General features: G+C 40.0%; 1 protein-coding gene across 6 annotated transcripts in view; it reads right to left on the reverse strand.

Annotated features, from left to right (window-relative positions):
- The window catches only part of slc25a47b (solute carrier family 25 member 47b), a 29231-nt gene extending 16247 nt beyond the window's left edge, over positions 1–12984 (reverse strand). For 5 of the 6 annotated variants that reach the window (XM_072568514.1, XM_072568513.1, XM_072568511.1 and 2 more), the window contains exon 1: positions 12732–12984. Coding sequence is in view for 2 of the 6 variants with exons in the window: in XM_072568511.1 (XP_072424612.1) it covers positions 12732–12768 (37 nt within the window). In the remaining 4 variants the exon portion in view is untranslated. The remainder of the gene's footprint in view (positions 1–12731) is intronic. The other variant, XM_072568516.1, reaches the window with a different exon arrangement.
- Between the last annotated feature and the right edge of the window lie 3639 nt (positions 12985–16623).

The following is a 16623-nucleotide window of genomic DNA, read 5'->3' on the forward strand; positions in this document are numbered from 1 at the left end:
GTCTGAAAAATAAATTAGACTGCTTAAACAAAAAGTTATAAAACAATAGAGACAGGGAACAAAATTAGTAATGAAATCAAATGAAGTGTGCTAAAAAAAAACAATGATAAAAGAATTTTGCTTTTAGCATATCATTTAAAGATGCCAGAGTTAAAATCAGCATAACAGATAAACAATATTACTATTCAATGATTGCACTTCCCATAAAATATTACATTTCAACTAAAATTACAATCATATAAATTACTTACTCAACACATACAACAAATACCTGTACACAGAAGTGCCAGTAGTGCACATTTGTATTAAGTCCCCAGGAGTTCATTCAGCTCAAAAAGGTATCAAGAAGGGATCAAAATTACTTAACATCAAGAATAACCAATTTGCCCATCTTAGCTGGTTCACCTAAAATGCTTCTAAAAAACCACCCATTAGTATCAGATAATCAATCGTTTCATAAATTATTCCATGGGTTTTGGTGCTTTAATCCATCATGGATCCATTCCAAGCACTGTGAAGAGTATCCTGCTAAATAGGACATTTTCTAATTTGAAACGATGTCCTTTATTTACTCTTTTTAAAAGAAATTTATGTTTAACAAATTACTAAATTTAAACATACATGTTCATTTAATTTATCATATAAGACCACCTCTCAACAATACTCTTTTCAAGGCTTAAAAGCTCCTTTATGTCCTCACATCCCACACTCAACATCAGGGATCAAATACCACTGTTCAAGGTTGAATTTTCCCTCCATACTTTCTCAAATTTCTATCCCCCTCATTCAGCTGGGTGGGACTGCATTTACATGACCCATTCATAGCCCACAAATCACAGCAATGGTTTCACTTGCCACCATTGCACCTCTGGCTCCACTGGATCCACTCAGGACACCCCCCCCCCCCCCCCCCCCCCCCCCCTCAAATTTCCCTTCTTGCTACCACTTGGCAACATCATCCAAATGAAAAAGTGTTCATTTCTGTACACATGTTGATGACATTCAACTCAACCCCTCCACTCTCTATATACTACACTTTGAATGAGCAGAAACTTCCTTCAGCTTTATAACTGGGAACATAAAACCTTTGAATTCCTCAATAATCTCCTTTCCCTGGCTATTATCTGATGTTGAACCACACTGTTTGCAAGCTTGGTGCCAAACTCGACCCTAAGATGAACTTCCAGCCATGTATCCACACTATCATGAAGATCACTTATTTGCATCTTTATAAATTGCCTGTCTCAGTCATTTGTTGGCTAAACCTCATCCATAACAATGTTATCTCTAGGTTTGACTATTTTACACACCCCTAGCTAGCAGACTACATTCGATTCTCTAAACAAACTGGGTCATCCAAAGCTCTGCTTCTATACTTCAGCAAATCCTGTTCATCCATAGCTTCTGCGTATTGACCATACTGGTTTCTGATTATGTATAATAATTTTAAAATTTTCATCCACATCCAAGAACTTGCTTAGCCTTGCAAGACCCTGCCCTCAGTTGAAAAATGTGGTGCTGGAAAAACACAGCAGGCCAGGCAGCATCCGAGGAGCAGGAGAATCGGCGTTTTGGGCAGAAGAATGAAGGGCTAATGCCCGAAACGGCGATTCTCCTGCTCTTTGGATTCTGGCTGGCCTGCTGTGTTTTTCCAGCACCACATTTTTCAACTCTGGTACTTCAGCATCTGCAGTCCTCACTTTCTGCTAAGACCCTGCCCTCACCCCATTCCCTTTCCCCTCCATGCACTCATCCAAGTCTGGCCTCTTCAGCATCTCACATTTACTTACTCCATTGTTAGTGCTTGTACCCACAGTTACCTAGACTGCAAGTTCTAGAATTCCCTCCCAAAACATGTAGGATTGCTCTCTCTTTCCTCTTTCAAGATGCACCTTTAATCCTGCTTTTGGTTATCTGTCCTCATTTCTGTGACTGCTTGTCATTCTTTTTCAATATAGTTTCTATGAAGCACTTTAAGATTTTTATTATGTTAAAAACACTGTATAAATAAAATTGCTGTTGTTTTCAAAACAGTACATGACTTCATTTCTCCCTATCTTAGCAATACTCTCCAAGCCATCTTCAATTTTGCCTTATCCAATTTTAAATGGTGCACCATCAGCTGACCTAGCTTTAAACTCTGGAATTCCTTCCCTAGATCTCTCCACCTCTCAGAAAATACAAAACAGGAGGAAGTGGTGTGACATTCAGCCCCTCAAGCCTGTTCTGTTATTTAATGAAGTCAAAGCTGATCTTAAGACCATAAGACCATAAGACATAGGAGCAGAAGGAAGGCCATTCGGCCCATCTAGTCCACTCCGCCATTCAATCATGGCTGATGGGCGTTTCAACTCCACTTACCCGCATTCTCCCCGTAGCCCTTAATTCCTTGTGACATCAAGAATTTATCAATTTCTGCCTTGAAGACATTTAGCGTCCCAGCCTCCACTGCAATGAATTCCACAGGCCCACCACTCTCTGGCTGAAGAAATGTCTCCGCATTTCTGTTCTGAATTGACCCCTCTAATTCTAAGGCTGTGTGCACGGGTCCTAGTCTCCTCGCCTAACGGAAACAATTTCCTAGCGTCCACCCTCTCCAAGCCATGTATTATCTTGTAAGTTTCTATTAGATCTCCCCTTAATCTTCTAAACTCCAATGAATAAAATCCTAGGATCCTCCGCCGTTCCTCATATGTTAGACCAACCATTCCAGGGATCATCCATGTGACTCTCCGCTGGACACGTTCCAGTGCCAATATGTCCCTCCTGAGGTGTGGGGACCAAAACTGGACACAGTACTCCAAATGGGGCCTAACCAGAGCTTTATAAAGTCTCAGTAGCACAACGGTGCTTTTATATTCCAACCCTCTTGAGATAAATGACAACATTGCATTCGCTTTCTTAATCACGGACTCAACCTGCATGTTGACCTTTAGAGAATCCTTGACTAGCACTCCCAGATCCCTCTGTACTTTGGCTTTACAAATTTTTTCACCGTTTAGAAAGTAGTGCATGCTTGTATTCTTTTTCCAAAGTGCAAGACCTCGCATTTGCTCACATTGAATTCCATCAGCCATTTCCTGGACCACTCTCCCAAACTGTCTAGATCCTTCTGTAGCCTCCCCACTTCCTCAGTACTACCTGCCTGTCTACCTAACTTTGTATCATCGGCAAACTTCGCTAGAATGCCCCCAGTCCCTTCATCCAGATCATTAATATATAATGTGAACAGCTGCAGCCCCAACACTGAACCCTGCAGGACACCGCTTGTTACTGGCTGCCATTCCGAAAAAGAACCTTTTATTCCAACTCTCTGCCTTCTGTCAGACAGCCAATCCTCAATCCATACCAGTAGCTCACCTCGAACACCATGGGCCCTCACCTTGCTCAGCAGCCTCCCGTGTGGCACCTTATCAAAGGCCTTTTGGAAGTCTAGGTCGACCACATCCTCTGGGTTTCCCCGGTCTAACCTACTTGTCACCTCTTCAAAGAATTCCAACAGGTTTGTCAGGCATGACCTCCCCTTACTAAATCCATGTCAACTTGTTCTAATCAGACCCTGCTCTTCCAAGAATTTAGAAACCTCATCCTTAATGATAAAATTCTAGAATTTTACCAACAACCGAGGTTAGGCTAATTGGCCTATAATTTTCCATCTTTTGTCTTGATCCTTTCTCGAACAAGGGGGTTACAACAGCGATCTTCCAATCATCCGGGACTTTCCCTGACTCCAGTGACTTTTGAAAGATCTCAACCAACGCTTCCGCTATTTCCTCAGCCGCTTCCCTCAGAACTCTAGGATGTAGCCCATCGGGGCCAGGAGATTTATCAATTTTAAGACCTTTTAGCTTTTCTAGCACTTTCTCTTTTGTAATGGCAACCATACTCAACTCAGCCCACTGACTCCCTTTAATTGTTGGGATATTACTCATGTCTTCCACTGTGAAAACTGGCACAAAGTACTTGTTAAGTTCTCCTGCTATTTCCTTATCTCCCATCACTAGACTTCCAGCATCAGTTTGAAGAGGCCCAATGTCTTCTTTTGCCTGTCGTTTGTTTCTTATGTATTGAAAGAAACTTTTACTATCATTTCTAATATTACTGGCTAGCCTACCTTCATATTTGATCCTCTCCTTCCTTATTTCTCTCTTTGTTATCCTCTGTTTGTTTTTGTAGCCTTCCCAATCTTCTGATTTCCCAGTGCTCTTGGCCACTTTATAGGATCTCTCTTTTTCTTAATACATTTCCTGACTTCCTTTGTCAGCCATTGCTGTCTAATCCTTCCCCGGATAATCTTGCTCTTCTTGGGGATGAACCTCTGTACAGTGTCCTCAATTTTACCCACAAACTCCTGCCACTTCTACTTCAGTTACATCTTATAGTACCCTTGCACCTCTTGAAGCTTTTAGCAATATTTGTAAATCCTGCATTTGAATATAACAACTCAACATCTACAGGTCTCCCGGGTAGAGAAGTTCAAAGATCCACAAAGCTTTGACAAAGTAATCTCTCATCACAGTTGTAAATGGTCAACCCATTATCTGAGACTGAGACTGCTAATTCTAGACGCACCCTGCACCTAAACTATCAAGCCACTAAGAATTTTATAAATTCCAATGAGATCACTTATCATCCTTCAAAACTCCAAAATAAAATCAGTAGAAATCAATATCCTTATCCCAGCAATCAGTCTAGGCAGTGCTTTGACACAGACATAAAACCCCACTTCCTTTTGCTAATTTGCCCTTATTTCAATTTTTATGGTTGAGTGTCAAACTTTGAAATATGCTAGAGGTGCTGTATAAATACAGTTTATCATCAGTGACCAGATTCTATGCCAAATGTGGTAAGATACTAAACACCAAACAGTTTCAGCATGACTTCTCCAGTCTTTTACTCTACACAGCATTAGCTTCCCATGCACAATATTTCACAACTGTCAAGATTAAATTTCAGCTTTCATTGTTCTGCTTGTACATTTTGTCCTACTTATTTTACAATTTTTAAACTATATACCATCTTTCTCCATTTAACACCTCGACAAAATGTGAGCTATTTGCAAGACCCTCTTTTTAATGAGAAAAACAAAAATCCAAACAAAAATAAATACATTTAAAAATCTAATTTACATAATGCCTGCCAGCCTTTTTCAGGCAAAAGATTACACTGTGTCATCAACAGAAAAGCTAAATTTACTTGCATTCTTTTCAAAGTTATAACTAATAATGGAACATAAAATATCCTAACAAAAAGTTAAATCATAATATTTTTATCCCTGTCTATGGATACTATTCATGGTGTGCATCAGTTGCAGTTGGTAAATATGGATAGGCTTTAAATCAGAAAAGGTTTCAGGTTAAAAAACAGATAAAGATAATAGTTGAGGACATAAAACTTCTACATGGTTCTAGGTAAAGACAAGAACACAAAGAGACAGATAATTTAAGAGTTCACCTACAAATAAGGACCAAACAAACACTAGTTATTTAAAAAATCTCTAACTGAATGTGAAAAGCATTCATACAGTCACTTAGAGGAATTAGCAGCACAAATAAAAATAAAATGATTTAGATCCACTTGCTATTACACAGGCTTAGTTATGGAGGTAGCCAAGGTTATGTAATAAAAATTCCATGTACACAATATTTCAAAAGGACAGGCGTTATAGGAGTAGTATTGGTTCCAGTAGTCAAGGATAATTTCACTTATAGTACAGTGATTGACAGTACATTGGAGTGAAGAGGATGCTTGTCACAGACTCAATAGAGAGAGAAAATGAGACACTTTGAGATAGTGCTGAAGTTAGGGATTGGTAAGAGATATTGAAAAAGGAGAAAATAACAGGCTAATGGAACGATAACATTTTTTAACGATCCAAGCTTCATATTCAATGTCAGCAGTCAGTTGATAGTCTGTGATCAAAGAGATTTCTTGCTTTCTTGAAGTTTCTTTTTGCTCTCACATCTTCAGCCTTATAGTTCAAACTTAAAACCAGCCACATCTTGACGAAGCAGGACCTGCTACAAGTGGAGTCCAGTGTACTGTCTTCCCAGCTGTTGAGGTGAAAATGAATAAACAATGGTCAGAAAGGATTTAGGCTCAAATCTGGAAGTAGAATCAGTGGATACAGTCAAAAAGTACTAATGGTAGTAGCCTGTTGGCTCTGGAACAATAGTTATACTGGTATACAAATCACTAAGGAAGGAAAAATTGGAGTTTGATGCAAAGGCAACATAATGATTGCAAGAGACTTTAAATCTTCATGTAGAATGAACAGATTAAATTAGCAAAATTAACCTGAAAGATTGGCTTTTAGAATATTTTTATGACATTTCCTGTAACAACATGTACGGAATCAACTCAAGTCAAAATCTAGTATTGCATAACAAGGCAGCATTAATTAGTACTTCCACAGTACAAGATCTGCTAAGAAAGAGAACATAATACAACTGAAACCCAGACTATAGTAAAAGCAAAATACTGTGGATGCTGGAGATATGAAATAAAAACAAAGTGCTTGTGCTGGAGAAACTCAATTCTGGCAGAAACTGTGAAGAGAGAAACAATTAACATTTCAATTCCTATAAATCATCTTTGGAATTGTAGGAGAATGAGAAGTTATGGTTTTTATGCTGTTGACAAAGTGGGAGAAAGAACAAATGGAACAGATGTATGGGGTGCCAAATAAAATGCAAAAGCAAGTGCTAATAGTAGGAAAAGAGAGAGGTCAGCACAAAAAGGTGATAATGATAGATGTGAATAGTAGAAAATACTTCAGTTCTAAGCAAATATACATTTAAGGACATGGTTTGGGAAGCACAATCAAAATGGAGGACAGTATGAGCTCCTGAGCTCAATGTTAGGTCCTGGAGGCAATAAAGTGCCAAAGCAAAAAATGTGAGTTGCTGTTCATCCAGCTTGGTTAGGCAAGGCTTGGCTAAAGTTTTAAGCTAAAACTTTTTAAGTCTTCAAGACTTAACATTCTGCTCCATTTTGATTTCATGCACCCACCCCATCCTGTTCGCATTATCTTGTCTACAGGAATTTGTTCTCAGCAGAGTTGAATTCTTTTCTATTGACACCTATCAATATGGCTATTTTGATTGGGAACCACGAGGAGAGGGTTGGCATCAGGACCATAGAGAGAACTGAAGGAGTGCAGCAATGAGGCAAGAGGAAGACAGAAAGAACAGGGGAGAAGAGCAGGTGAAGCCCCTTTGTTATCTTATCCCTGTCCACCTGTCTGATCCCTTGACCAGTCTTAGTCAGTAACTGCTTGTCACTCACATGAGAACCAATGGATGTAACCAATCAAGACTTCCAGAAGACCTTTGATAAGGTGCAACATAAGTAAGGTAAGGTAAGGGCCTATGGTATTCGAGGCAAGGTACTAGAATGGATAGAGGATTGGCTGTATGGCAGAAGGCTAAGAGTGGGGATAAGAGGGTCCTTCTCAGCATGGAAGCCAGTGACTAGTGGTGTACCACATGGGTCAGTGTTGGGAGAACAGCTTTTCACTTTATACACTAATGATCTGGATGAAGGAACTAAGGGCATTCTGGTTAAGCTTGCAGATAATACAAGATAGATGGAGGGACAGGTAGCATTGAGGAGGCAGGCAGGCTGCAAAAAGACTTAGAGGTGAGGAGTGTGGGCAAAGAAATTGCAGATGAAATACATGGGAAAGTGATGTCATGCACTTTGGTAAGAAGAATTGAGGCATGGAACTATTTTCTATAAGGGGAGAAAATTCATAAGTGCAAAGGGACTTAGGAATCCTAGTCCAGGTTTCTCTTAAGGTAAAATTGCAGGTTGAGTCAGTAGTTAGGAAGGTAAATGCAATGTTGTCATTCTTCTTGACGATTTGAATATAAAGGCAGGGATGTACTTCTGAGGCTTTATAAAGCTCTGGCCAGATCACATTTTCAGTATTATGAGCAAGTTTGGACCCCAAACCTCAGGAAAGATGTACTAGCTCTGGAGTGGAGGTTCACAAGAATGAACTCAGGAATAAAAGGCTTAAAATATGAGGATGTTTGAGGACTCAGACTATACACAATAGAGTTTAGAAGGTCGGGGGGGGCGTGGAATCTGATTGAAAAACTTACAGAATACCGAATGGCCTGGACAGAGTGGATATTGGGAAGATGGTTCCACTGGCAGGACAGAAGAGGACCCTAGGACACAGCCTTGGAGTAAAGGGAAGACACTTTAGAACAGAGATAAGGAGAAACTTGTTTAGCCAGAGACTAGTGAATCTACGGAATTCATTGCCACAGAAGACGGTGGAGGCCAGGTGATTGAGTATATTTAAAACAGAGGTAGATAACCTTTGATCTCCTTGGCAATCAAGAACTTACGGGGAGAAAGCCAGAAAATGGGACTGAAAAGCCAATCAGCCATGATTCAATGGTGGAACAGATTCAATGGACTGAATGGCCTAATTTCTGCTCCTACGTCTTACGGCCATGGTCTGTAATCTGCCATATAATTCTGTGAGCCTTTTTGAGTTGGTTCTTGGTGGCCATTTTCTCACCTGAGCCCCTGTACCATCAAAGCAAGAGAAAACTGGGGAGGAGAACAGGTCGGGGTGAAGAAGAAGAGAAACCCCTTTGAAGCCACCACACACCCAAGGTATTTTCTGTTGCCGACCCCTTTAAAATGTTGTGTCTGCTCTGTGCACATATGCAGTGAGATGTAATGATATAGAGGATCGATGTCCTTGCACTTTTCTGAGTTATCATGCAGCTGCAGTTGCCCAACAGTTTTGGTGTCAGCAAATACTGCCTTTCCAGCCCCCTTCAGTTCTGAGTGTGTGTCTTTGGACTTGAAACATGAGCATCTCTCTTCACAAATGCTGCCAGACTTGCTGAGTTTCTCCAGAATTTTCTGGTCTTCTTTCCAAATTCCATATTAAGATTGGAAGTGACATATTGTAGACCCAAACAAGAATGCTAAACATAAACAATGTCATTTACATGATGGGGAGAGCTGGCTAAAGTCAAATGGGCAAGTATGCCAGTAATATTTTCTACTGTTTATTTTAAACAATTCAAAATGTTCTAAAAAATGTATTGTTTAAAAAATGTTCAGTAAGAAAGACCCTTCCACGACTTAATAAAGAGCCTGAAAACAGTGTAATATTAAATGAAAAGGTTCAATGTTGCAAAGAAAAGAATCAGAATCCCGACAGTGTGGAAGCAGACCATTTCACCCACTAAGTCCACAATAACCCTCTGAAGGGCATCCCACCCAGAACCACCCCACTACCCTAACTCCGTAAACCTGCCCTTACCATGGCTAACCCACCTAACCTACACATCCCAAGGCACTATGGGCAATTTACCATAGCTAATCAACCTAACCTACCACCATTGGACAGTGGGAGGAAACTGGAGCCCCCAGAGGAAATCCATGCAGAAAAAGGGGGAATGTGCAAACTCCACACTGACAGTCGCCAGAGGGTGAAATTGAACCCAGGTCCCTGGCACTGTGAGGCAGCAGTGCTAACCCCTGAGCCACTGTGCCACCCCAGAGAAACTCATCAGGACTAGCAGCATCTGTGAAGACAGAGCAGAAAGGAAAACATTTCAGATATTCCCTGTCCTTTGTCTCTGAGGACGTGCCTTCTGACAGCTCTCCCAAACAGCCTGGCTGGGATTTGAAGGCTCTGCCCCCCACACACAAGATTGTTGTAATGTAGGAAATCTGGCACTTAATTTTCACTTAGCAAACTCCCACAATAAACAATGCAATAATGACTACATTATATTTTTGTTATTCTGATTGAGAAATAAATATTGGCCAATATAATAACAATAAATCCCCTGCTCTTCCTTGAAATAGTGCCATGGGATTGTTAACATTTACCTGAATAAGAAAATGGGACCTTGCCTTAACATCTCATCCAAAAACAACACCCCTGACTGTACAATGCTCCCTCAATACAGCTCTGAAGCAGAAGCTTTGAAGCAGGACTTGAATCCAGAAGATATGGTTCAAAGATAAATGTCACAACAACTGAGCCAATTTTTGGGGTTAAAAAGTGAGGAATAATTTGAAAATTAATCACAAAATATAAAGGAAATACTGTAAAAATTCAAATTAGACAATACTCACCAGTTTCTTTTTAAGCGGCCCTTCGGGTTCCGGGTGATTTGCTTCTGTTCTAGTTTGATGGATATAGAGTTGGCTGATAAGTCCAAGGCATGAAGGATAACTGTTGCTTGGACGGTCAGTTAAATGAGTTGTTTGGAGGTTTCTGCACTCATTTTGTTGACTTGACTTTGCTTCTGCATTTTTCAAAGAATGTCTGTGTCTTCCTTAATGAGCCTTATCCCATTGTTTTATGGCAGGGCAGTCATATTTGACAAGTTTGCTACTGGTCTTTGAGGATATAACAAGCAGAGATGATAAAGGGAAGATGTACAGATGTTGTGTATTTGGCTTTCCAGAAGGCATTTGATAAACTGCCACATAAAAATTTATTTGACAAGATAGGAACTCATGATATTGCGATAATATATTAGCATGGATTGAGGATTCATTAATACAAGATGGACAGAGTCAGAATTAATGGGTCTCCCTTTGGGTTGGAAAAACCTAACTAGTGGAGTGCTACTAGATCCAGTTCTAGGGCCTTAATTATTTACCATCCATATTAATAACTTGGATGAGGGGCAAAGTCTAATGTATCCTTTACTGTTGACTGGGGGGGGCGTGGAGTTTAAAAGTAATGTCTTGTTACAACTGTACAGGGTATTGGTGAGGCCACACCTGGTATACAGTGTACAGTTTTGGTCTCAATGTAGTTAAGAAAGAATATACTGGCATTAGAGGCTGCTCAAAACATTCACTAGGTTGATTCTTAGGACAAGTAGACTGATTTGTCAAGAATGGCTAACCAGGTTAGGCTTTTATTCATTAAAGTTTAGTATTATGATTGGTTGCTATGAATGGGTGGAGTACTTCAGGGATGATTTGAAGACAGTTTTAAACTGAATTGGAGACGGTCGTTTGAGTGATTAATGTTTCAATTCTGAGCTCCTTCAACGGCTTCAAAATGGCTTGTCTCCCTCACGTCCAGACTAGGGTTCCAAAATGAATCAAAATTTTAGCATCAGGCTTCTGAGGGGTAGATATTAAGGCCTGTATTTTCTACTCAAGTAAACTTCAAGAGGATAAAAGCAATTTTAATAAGCACAGTAATACATGCTGTGCCCATCTCAAACATGTTGAAATGGCCTGTGCTTTACCTGATGTAAAGCTCCACACAGGCATTCCTATGTGCTCCAAAATTAGTATACACTTGATTCAATAAATGTACATTCTCTTCACTGAAGTGTGCAGTCCAGGCTTCAACTAACTCCTTACAAAATAATCCTGCTCATTTGGCTATTCTTCTTGGAAGTTCCCTCCCCAGAGTTCTTCAAAAAATCTGAGAATACTTTGCCTGCAATTCAATTCCTTCCTCACTCATTTCAGAATGGCATTGATTGCATCACAGTCCCGAAATTACAACTAATAACAAATGGCAATGTGAAATGACAGACAATTATGTAAATTTAAACCAAAGATGGATATTATACAAACCTTAGAAAGAGAAATCTCTACGGGATGCAGGCTTTGTTGGCTAGGCAAGCATTCATTGGCATCTCTAACTGCCCTCAAGAAGGTGATGATGAGCTGCATCCTTGAACTATTGCAGTCCACCTGGTTCAGATACACCCACAGTGTAGCAAGGATGGGAGCTCCAGGATTTTGATCCAGTGATTATGAAGGAATGGTGATACAGTTTAAGTCAGAATTGTGTGGTGCTTGGACAAAAACATGCAAGTGATCGTGTTCCCATGCATGTGCTGCCCTAAATAGGGAATCTAGAATATGGGGCCAGGTTTTCCAGAATGGTGGCCAATCATTAAAGACTCCAATAAGGAAAAACTTCTTCAGTCTGAGGATTGTGAATTTTTGCAATTGTCAGAGCATTGTGAACTTTCCATGGTCAAACAAGTTTAAGACAGATGACTTGAATACTGACCTTGAGCACATTTAATGGCAAAGCATGTTACAGAGGGCCTGTATGTTTCTTCTAACCACCATTGATGCTAACCAGTAACAGTTATCCTCTAGTTATCACTCTTTGAACTTTCTCTCATACTGATACAACCACTTAAACAAAATATCCAACTCCTGGCAATACTGACTTTATCATGAGTTCCTACAGCTTTGACTTTAATAAATAACCTTCCAAGTAGAACTATGGATTCTACCCAACTGCACACCTCTCCTTCGAAGGAATGCATCAATGACGAAAGACAGGGGTTTACACTAATCAAGAATCATTGCCCATTAGATATACTTTATTATTTAAACTGTCCCTGGAAATGTGACAACATTTAGAAACATCAGACATAAATCATGTCCTGCAGCTCTTAATAATGACCTTCCAACATTCTCGTGTGTATCTGAATAAACAAATTTTCAATGGCAAACTATGAATTCTAACACGTACGACTTTAAAATTAGTATGTTCTTCATTAACAAAATAACGCTTAACTATATTAATAAGTAACATTCAAGTCAATCCGCAACTGAAGCAATGATAAAACTAGTGGAATTTTCCATTTTTTTAACATATGAAATCCTGTGTACCATCTGAAAGTAACAACTATATGCGTGGAATAAATACTGACCATTTTCAAACACTTTAACGACAGAATACCATTTCTTACCTGCAAACCACCCAGCTAAGAAGTCAAGTAAATACATTTTGTGCCAAATGTCAACTTCTTCTCATCAGCAATTGCGAAATGACGGACCTTAGTTTGAATAGACAACAGTCACAGGAGAAACTAAGACAAGACCATAAGCGAACAAGAGTAGTCTAATTGACTTAAGTTACGTAACACAAGTTGTGAAGATAATACCAAAAACTGCTGCCCCTGAACGAAAAAAGCCGAGTGCCCGCATAAACATTGTGTAAGATCCGACTGGTAGCGGAAATAGCCGAGTCAGGACGGAAATAGCCGAGTCAGGACGGAAATAGCCAAGGTAGAGCGGAAATAGCCGAGATAGGGCGGAAATAGCCGAGATAGGGCGGAAATAGCCGAGTCAGGGCGGAAATAGCCGAGTCAGGGCGGAAATAGCCGAGTATCCACGAACGCCGAAAATAAACGAGTAACGGTCGATCTCTCCGTAGGGAATGTGGCTGGCGCTCGACGGGAAGATTGATGCTGTAGGTGGACAATAAAATAAATTGAACGGAGAATTACAATAGTAATAAAGCCTAATTGTTAAAGCTAACAACCGTTAATCTAAATTGTGGCATTATAAAGATTAAGCATTCAGCCAATGGCAGAAGTGTTTTCAGTAACGACTTTTCAGTAAGGCCTGACGCTCGACTCCCTTGAACCACCCACCCTCCCACCTCCAAAAACCCACCCTCCAGGCCTGGGCCACTTCGCTGGAGTTTCCTAACTGTCCCCTCTCACTTCTCCCTTTGGTATTTCAGTTTAGTTCAGAGAACCTCCATGATACTCTTTTTAAAAATTAGTTCAGAAATACGACAAGAATGTATTATTGGGCGTTGTGATGACTCGTTGTTCAGGATCTCAGGGGTTTTTTTTGTGCTTGTGGTAACTAATCGCGGGGCACTGCAGTCTGGAAAGGGTGCGGCCCCTTATCTACAACACAGCCGCCCAGTTACCAATCTGTTAACAAACACTCACAGTGAGCATCAGCTCTCTCTCCCTCGACTGTGTATAAAAATGTTTAGTAACTCTCACTGCAATTTGTCAGTAAACAATTCATCATAGCAGAGCTATAGTTGTATTCTGCATTATAATCTGATGTTGCAATCGGATTCATCTGCAGTGCGCTATTATGTACAACTGCAGTAGCTAGAGTGCAATTTGCTCTGAAATATGGCCAAAGGTGATAGGTTCAGTTTAATAGAATAAATAACTATGCAGTTGGGCAAGTTTTGTACGGATTTTGAAATATGTTATTAAAATCATCGCAATTAATGTGGCTGTGTAATATTTATGATTTCTGAAAGAATGTTTCTTGTAATTTAAAAAAATAAATTTTTATGAATATTTACTAATTTGACTTATTTATTTTAATGTCAAATATTACATTTGTTATCTGTCGGCAATATGGGGAAAGCAATTTGGGTTTAAGCAGTTTGGTTAACTTCTACTACTTTCATTGTAGTAGCAGATACTATAGTGTTTTTGGCTCTGTTACCTAAATAACATGGATGAAATCATTTAATTTAGATCATAAAATATGGTTTTTAAATAGAGTAACTGCATGGATTTCATTTATCTAATAAAATTATCCTCAATTGTATCATTTATTCTATAATTATCTAATTGAATAAACAATGTTACTACAATCTAAACTAAATTAAAATGCAACTAATTAGCCTTTTAAAGATAGAAATTACTGTTTCTTCCATCCCTAGTTTTGGCAAATTTAATTTCTCATCATAAAATGCCTTTATTAGAATGATGTGCAGTTTTTTGTGTCTTCACTTTTACATAATGCTGTTGTCACATTTCCTGCATAATTATTTTCAAAAAAGCTCCATTTTAGTTTAATTTTTGGTAATCTGTGAATTAATATTTTTAGCTGTGAAGTGGGTGTAATGTGCATGTATCTATTACAATACTGAAGTGTTTGCATACTATATTGGGTCAGACAACCTTCTGCCATCCAGCGTGTATCTCGGAAGTGTGGTAAAACCTGATTATAATAAGATTCGAGGCAATGGGCAAGTGCTGTAAAGTGAAACCAGAGTTGTTTTTGCTTGTGCAGACTCAGTGGGCCACAGGGCTGCATCAGTATGATTCAATTAATAAAATGAGAGCCTGATTTTAGGTCCCCCTTGTGAAAGACACCCATGAAGTGATGAGATGCCTGATGACTAGAGGGTGGTAATGTTATACCTTTGTTTAAGAAAAGTAGTAAGGAGAAATCAGGGAACTATAGACCTATGAATCTGACTTTAGTTATGGGTAAATTGTTGGAGGTGATCATAAAAGATAGGATTTCTAGAGAGGCAAAAATTGATTAGGGATAGTCAGCATAGCTTTGTGTGAGGAAAATCATATCTCACAAACTTGATTGAGTTTTTGAGGAAGTTACCAAAAAAGTTGATGGCAGAGCAGTAGATTTTGTTTGTTTGGATTTTAGTAAAGTCATGGTTGTGGGTATGTTCACTGAGCTGAGAGGTTGAGTTGCAGACATTTCGTCTCCTGTCTAGATAACCTATTCAGTGCTTTGGAGCCTCGTGTGAAGCTCTGCAGTACTGTGTCTTCTGGAATTTATTTGCTTCAGTTTCTGCTGCTTCCAGTTGCCATTCCAGTTATTCATTATAATGGCCGGTATTTTGGGTCCAGGTGTTTGTGCTTTTTGAAGAAGTCCGTGGCTGCGTGCCACACTTCTAGAACTTCTCTGGCTATGTTTAGCTTGTCCTATAATCGTTGTGTTTCCCAGTCAAATCTGTGGTCCTTGTCATCGATGTGTATGGCTACTAAAGACAGCTGGTTGTGGCGTTTAATGGCTAGTTGGTGTTTGTGGATGCACATTGCTAATTGTCTGCCTGTTTGTTCTGTGTAGTGTTTCATGTAGTCTTTACGTGTGATCCTGTAAATTACGTTAATCTCGCACAGGATGGGTATCGGGTCTTTTGTCCTGGTCAGTTGTCTGAAAGTGGCTGTCAGTTTATGGCCTGTCATGAATCCCAGTGGGCAGAAAAGCCTGGCTGTCAGTTCCAAGACTTTTTTTTATATAAGGTAGCGTGGCTAGTGAGTTAAGGCGTGGCATGTCCATGTCACGTTGTTTGTCCATTAGGCATCTGCGGATGAAGTTGTGGGGTATTCGTTCTTGGCAAATACTTTGTAGAGGTGTTCTTCTTCTTCCCTTTGTAGGTCAGGAATGCTGCAGTGTGCTGTAGCCCTTTTGAACAGAGTCCTAATGCAGCATTTCTTGTGTGTGCTTGCTGTTGTAATTCAGGACCTGAGCGATGTGTGTGGCTTTCTTGTACACTTTTGTGGTGCATTCACCATTCTGTATTCTTTGTACCATCACATTCAGGAATGGGAGTTTCCTCCTCTTTTGTAAATCTGATCCCTGTGAGTATGGTGTTCTCGATTTCTGTTCTGATTAGATTAGATTACTTACAGTGTGGAAGCAGGCCCTTTGGCCCAACAAGTCCACACTGACTCATTCCCCTACATTTACCCCTGCCCCTAACACTAGGGATAATTTAGCATGGTCAATTCACCTAACCTGCACGTTTTTGGACTGTGGGAGGAAACCGGAGCACCCGGATGAAACACATGCAGACACAGGGAGAACGTGCAAACCCCACACAGTTAGTCGCCTGAGGTGGGAATTGAACCCGGGTCTCTAGCGCTGTGAGGCAGCAGTGCTAACCACTGTGCTACCGTGCCGCCCACCATGTTCTCTTTAATGATAACAAAAGTGTCATCTACGTATCTGATTCAGAGTTTGGGTTGGATTTGTAGTAGGGCTGGCATGTTCTGATCTTTGCATCACTGCTTCGGCTAGAGTTGGGTGAGCCCATAGGTGTTCCATTGATGTGTTCATATATTT

The sequence above is a fragment of the Chiloscyllium punctatum genome, chromosome 4, assembly GCF_047496795.1.
Source record: "Chiloscyllium punctatum isolate Juve2018m chromosome 4, sChiPun1.3, whole genome shotgun sequence".
NCBI classification, from domain to species: Eukaryota; Metazoa; Chordata; class Chondrichthyes; order Orectolobiformes; family Hemiscylliidae; genus Chiloscyllium; species Chiloscyllium punctatum.